Raw genomic sequence first — 6,680 nt, forward strand, 5'->3', positions numbered from 1 at the left:
GACTAGAGAGGTTTGGGAGGCTTCACCCTCCATCATTTAGTGGAGCTGAGTTATAGGATGCCCAGGATTTCTTGGACAAGTGCCAGCAGATTCTTCGCATGGCGTGTATTCTGGAGACCAGTGGGGTCTCGTTCACTACTTTTCAGTTCACTGGGGCTGCTTTCAGATGATGGGAGGCCTATGAGAGGTGCATGCCAGTCGGTGTAGCACCAATCACATGTCACGAGTTCTCCGTTCTCTTCTTGGAGAAGTTTGTGCCACAGACTTGCAGGGAGGAGCTGCGCAGATAATTTGAGCATCTACGTTAGGATGGCATGTCTGTGACCCAGTACGAGATGAGGTTTTCAGAGTTGGCTCGTCACGCATTTTGGTTGGTTCCCACTGAGAGGGAGAGGATCAAGAGGTTCATTGATGGCCTCTATTATCGGTACCATTTTGTCATGACACGGGAGAGTGTATCAGGTGCTACATTCGATAAGGTGGTTTATATTGCTTGTCGGCTAGACATGGTTCGTAGTGAGGAGTGTGAGGTGAGAGAGGACAAGAGGCCTCGAGGTTTGGGTGGTTTCAGCAGTGCACCTTCTGGGGGCAGCCTTACCACAGCAGGGGTCGTCCTTATAGGCCAGCTCAGATGGCTCATCCAGTTTATCGTGGCGCATCATCTAGCCATGGTTCTTACAGTTCTCATACGGGTCAATCATGTCTCAGTGCCTTTCTAGCTCAGAGTTCATCCCGTGCTCCATCGACTCATGGTTTATCTATGCCAGGTCTTTCTAGCAGTTATCCCGGTACTCGGGGGCCCCCCTCAGTCCCCCCCTCCCCCACCACCACCACCATCGGGGAGTTGCTTCAATGCGGGGAGTTCGAACATATATGGAGGCAGTGTCCTCGTCGTCCGGGAGGTCCAGTGCAGCAGAGGAGTCAGGCTGCGACTTCCGCACCAGTTACTATACCACCTACCCAGCCAGCTAAAGGTGGGGCCCAGGCAGTTAGAGGCCGCCCTAGAGGGGGAGGCCAATCAGGTGGCGGTCAGGCCCGATTCTATGCTATTTCTGTCAGGCCAAATGTTGTTGCTTCAGATGCAGTGATCACATGTATTGTCTCAATATGTCACAGGGATGCTTCTATATTATTTGATCCTGGTTCCACTTATTCGTATATATCATCGTATTTTTTTCATCATCTGGATATGCCCCGTGAGTCCTTAGTTTCATCTGTTCATATATCCAAGCCAATGGGCGATACTATTATTTTGGACCATGTATATCGGCCATGTGTAGTGACTATTAAGGGATTGGAGACTAGAGTTGATTTCTTATTGCTTAGTATGATTGATTTTGACGTGATCTTGGGTATGGATTGGTTGCCTCCATGTCATTCTATGCTGGATTGTCACGCTAAGACCGTGACGTTGGCGATGCCGGGGTTGCCAAGGATCGAGTGGAGAGGTTCTCTAGATTATGTTCCTAGTAGAGTGATTTCATATTTGAAGGCCCAACGGATGGTTGGGAAGGGGTGTCTGTCTTATTTGGTCTTTGTGAGGGATACTGGTGCCGATACTCCTACTATTGTTTGCATGCACATTCATCATCAGAGGATATATAATTTTCCTCGTGTAAAACCTTTAAATCTTCATTAGTAGATGAATCTTCTCTATCACTATTTTCTAAACTATTCGTAGATCTCTTTACCACTATAACTCCATGAATAAAACTCTTCTTGTTACTCTCAAAGTACATCTTGAGGAGTTGGACTAGGATAGTAGTACATCTTTTGGACCGATTTTCTGGCATATTTCTCCGAGATTTTATTTATCTCCCCAGAAATTTTTAATCTTTTATCCTCATTAGATAGATGCTCTAAACTCAAAGGACTAATTTTTAATCCTTTAACTTTTTCATCAAGTAATTTTTCAAGATCACTAAGACTTTTAAATTTAAAGTCTTTGATCTCAGGAGGAGGTTGGATACTTGGGGTAGCAATCTGCTTCTTACCTTTTGTATCTTTATCAGCTAATTTATGTATTTCAGATAGCAATTTATCAATTCTATCATGAATAGATATAATTTGTTCACCAAGAACACTCATATAAACATTAGTATAATTATTTTGTTTGAGCATATTGTTCACCTCTTCAAATAATTTTGAAAAGGCGGTAAAATAAACTATTTTATCATTATTTTCCATTTGAAAAGATTTTGTGGAGGAAATATAGACTTAGTAATTTCACCACTATTCGATTTATAATTTCTTTCTAGCATGAAAATATAACTATCAACATACTTAGAGATGAACCATGGACAAAAGCGATTATTTTATTATGACCGCTAATATCATTATAAGAGTTATTTTGAAAAAAAGTTATTAACTTATTATCAAAACTGTCAAAAAACCAATTTCTAAACAGTTCCTATCTTGGTTTATTAAACTCTTCGGAAATCATTCTTCTTGCCTGAGATCCAGGACTAAAACTTATTTGGTCTTGATTCATTTTAAACCTGCTGGAAAATTCATCTCGGACTCAGTTGGCTCAAGATCGGGATAGCATTCGCAATATTATCTCTGCTAATCCTAATAGTTTCGATCATGTTATTATCCCTAATTTGTGATGTAGATGCTCTAGATGTAATATCTACAATATAACCGATTGGTGAAATATAAGAAGAATTTGGCCGAGTTAACCTAGATGCACAACTAATATTATCAGATTGACCGGTTCGTTGAACCTGGTCTTAATAGTTCCGCCTGAGGTCTGTTCATTTTAGGTGACCTTGCTGTTTCCATCATTTTGAGGAGCTATTGCTTCCTCTATGACCCATTCTTTGGGAAAATCTATTTCACCCCATTTAGTAGGTCTTCTGGTAGTGTGACCTTAGACCTACCAAAATTAGTCTCTATAAGAATAGTCTCATTTTTAAAATTCATAATTTTGCACATAGGATTTAAAGTATATAAGGGCTTATAATAAGTCTCATAACAAATGCATAAAACCTCCGTTCTTGGCGTATAATCGTAGCCATGCAACTTTATACTTAATAGTAAAGCATTTAAAGAGTTTTCATCACTCAAAGATATCTGCAGGTTAGGATAAACATAAAACATACTGAGCCATAGGCTACACTAGTTTGTACAGTTCCTATGAGGGATTTTTTCGAGTTTTGGTTTCTGCTATCTCTGAGAGCTACTATAAAGTTTTCAGGTAAGTCTCTTAAAGTAAGTGGCTTGAAGGCAACTTGTATCAAACCAATATGTATAAATCTATGTGTTTCCTTATAATAAGCTAAATCATTTTCAGATAATAATTTAAAGGTTGCATGATCACTATCTACTGTGATAGTCCCTTCGGTTATTTTAACAACTTATTTCAAACCTAATTTGTCAAAAATACCTAATTGGTATATAACCTTAGGTTGGATTCTAGGAATCGTCTATTTATTAAGCAGATCTAATTGTTGTGGTGTATCATATTCCTCTTTCTTACTGTTTTTAACAATAGTTTGCTTTCTAATAATATTCATTAGAGAAAACTGTGTTGAACTTAGCACCTATTTCTACTCATTCACATGACTCTGATACCAAGGTGTTGAGCTTGCTTATATTGTGGTCTATTAGTGGTTAAGTTATCATGCAAATTTTTTCAATAACTTCCCAAACGATTTTTAGATCTAGCACATCCTCTCTAACGCCATTAATCTTTTCGATAGCCATTTGGGGAATTTTATTTAGAGATTAGCCAGTAGTTATTTTATTCTGAAATTTTAAACTTAAAATTTTAACTTCAAGACAATTCTTGACATTTTTTATCCTGAAAAATTGAACTGAAAACTAAAATTCAGGACGCGCTAATTCCTAAATAGCAGTCCTTTTACCGTAGCTATCTAGTGTCATTTCTACTTATCATCTACACGTGCTGCTACTTGCACCTTCTTTCACGTGGTAATTTTTTGATTTTTATGACTATACATTAATTTTAAAATCCAATTATTACTATATTAGTATTGTAGTTAGGCTGAGACTTAGACCCAACATTTACTCCCATATATTGTTGTTTTACCGCCATTTCATATAATATACTTTTCACTTTGTATGTATCTTTAGTTTGATGAACAAAAGAAGATATCTTTATATTGCATAACACTCTCGCAGCGACAGCCAAATCCTATACGTTTAACTATAACTGACCTATTTGATCTCCTTTCAACATAATTCATTTTATGTTGGATAAGAAAAAATTACAAATAGAAAAACATAAAACATATCATATTCATCATTGAGTGTAATATATTAATAGCTGACAATATTTAATCTTAAAGATTTATAAAATATTTATAAAACAGTTTAAAAGTTAATTTGATAAAAGAAACAAACATCTAATTCAAATTAAGATATTGTAATGAATTATTTTTTAAGAAAATAGTCAAAGTCGTACAAATTTGAAGTGATACAAGGAGAATAAGCGTTGGTATTCATTTTTCTTGGTCAAAACTAACCATATTATATTTATCAAAATTATTTATCTGTGGAGTATGAATAAGTTAATTTAAAATAGAAAATGAGAAAAAGGATATTCTAGTCTATTACAATTTTCAAAAGAAGACTTTTTTCCCTATAATCTTTCCCCGTAGATTTTCAAAAACCTTTCTTCAATCTTTCCCCTCTGTCTCAATTTTGGATTTCATCAATCTTTCCCTCTTTTTTAAGATCTATTTTACTTACAACTCATCAGTCACTACAGTCATATACATGTGTGTGTGTCTTGAGTGCTTGAATTCTTGAAATGACTATCGCAGAAGCGTTATCTGTGATTCCAGCTGCTGTTTTGCGTAATCTGTCGGATAAGCTGTACGAGAAGCGCAAGAATGCTGCTTTAGAGGTATTTTTATCTGGGGTTTTCTCGAATTTCTGTTTTCCTTTTTATTTTTGTAATTTGGATTTTGTTCCTTTTTCCCCTGAAAGTTTGGATATTTTCCCCCTTGTTTTTGGGATTTGGGGTTTTTTCTCTTTGAGTTTAAGTTCTATTGCATTGATTGGTAACATAGAATAAATGATAACTAACCTGTATTAGAGTGATGTGTAAAAATTCATTATAGTCGAACCTCTCTATAACAACCTCATTTGTTCTGGATCTTTTGGTTATTATAGCGAAGTGCTGTTACGGAGAACATATATTATCATAGCATGAAAATTGGTTCCACAAAAAATTTGGTTTTTATAATGTATAGCTGTTATATAGCGAGGCTATTATAGAGAGGTCAGTGTATATAACTTAAATCCTTGTTTCCTTAGTTCAAGATTTTGCTGATATATTGATGTTTATTGGGTTTTTGTGTGTAGTTGGAAGGGATTATTAAGCAATTGACAGGTGCAGGTGATCATGACAAGATCGCTGGTGTGATCAATTTGTTGACTCAGGAGTATACTTACTCACCTCAGGCTCATAACCGGAAAGTGCGTTTGAATTCTACTCTTACAGCTTGTTTTGTATCGTTTTGTGCTGTATTCTATTGTAATGAATGTAGTGTGTTTTGTGACGGAAATTGTTATCCTTGATGAAATTTATTTTTAAGTGTGGTTACTTTTGTTTTTTGTGGAAAATGTTTTCTCCAAGAAAAATAATTTCCACCTAGAGGGAGGAGATGACTTCGTGTCCGCTGTATGAGTGGAAGCAATGGCGGAACCAGAAATTTATATAAGGGGATTCAAAAAATATTAGAATGTCATAATCGAGATTTTGAACTTGTGACTTTTGAACAACTATTTGAACCCCTTTACCACTACACTAGAATCTTTCCCTATGTGGGGATCCAACAATGTATAACCAAAACACATCATTTTTATCCTATTTTCACATTATAATTTTTGACGAAGGGGATCCAATTGAACCCCTTTCCCTCCTACTATCTACACCTCTAGGTGGAAGTAATTTTTCTTTGCTCATATCACAATTCTTACTTATATCACTTGATCTAGTGACAGTTTTAAACATGCTCTTTACCTTCACAAGGTAGGAGTAAGGCTGCGTACACACTACCCTCCCCAGATTCCACTTGTGGGATTACATTGGGTGTGCTGTTGTCGTTGTTATTTAGTGACAGTTTTGTCAACCTTTAATAATACAAAACTTCACCAAACACTATTCACATACTCTATTTTCCGCATTATGTGATTATCATATGGTACCTACTTTATACCCAACCAAACACCAGGAAAAAAGTTTTCTTTGTAATATAAATTGACTGTATTTTCTTTGTAATATGAATTGGTTATTTACATTTTTTGTTCAAACTATGTTCAGGGAGGATTGATAGGACTGGCTGCAGTAACTGTTGGTTTGACTTCAGAAGCAGCGCAGCACCTTGAGGTAGGGTGTTTACCTTGTGATCAACTTTGAAATTTCCTATCAGTTTTCAATTGTGGAAATGTGCTCGAAACTTTTGGTTTAGCAATGAGAAATGGTGAGGTTATTCCCAGGGCTTTGGTCTAGTGGGAAGAGTGCAACACGTGATGAGTGGATTAGACACACGTCGCTGATTCAAACCCTAAAGCAGGCAAAAACCTGGTATTTAAGTGGAGAAGGCTAGGCGGGCGGGCCCAGAACTACCGAGTTCTGAACCGTGCGCCGCTGTATCTCTGGAATTTCTTGACCCCCCCCCCCCCCAAAACCGAAAACTAAAAAACTA

General features: G+C 36.8%; 1 protein-coding gene across 2 annotated transcripts in view; it reads left to right on the plus strand.

Moving 5' to 3' along the window:
• The window catches only part of LOC109243915 (protein VAC14 homolog), a 17,127-nt gene continuing 15,005 nt past the window's right edge, over positions 4,559-6,680 (plus strand). For both annotated transcript variants that reach the window (XM_019410930.1, XM_019410933.1), the window contains exons 1-3: positions 4,559-4,873; positions 5,335-5,448; positions 6,296-6,361. In XM_019410930.1, the coding sequence (XP_019266475.1) occupies positions 4,778-4,873; positions 5,335-5,448; positions 6,296-6,361 (276 nt within the window). In that variant the 5' untranslated portion in view covers positions 4,559-4,777. The remainder of the gene's footprint in view (positions 4,874-5,334; positions 5,449-6,295; positions 6,362-6,680) is intronic.

Source organism: Nicotiana attenuata, chromosome 2 (assembly GCF_001879085.1).
Source record: "Nicotiana attenuata strain UT chromosome 2, NIATTr2, whole genome shotgun sequence".
Taxonomy (NCBI): domain Eukaryota; kingdom Viridiplantae; phylum Streptophyta; class Magnoliopsida; order Solanales; family Solanaceae; genus Nicotiana; species Nicotiana attenuata.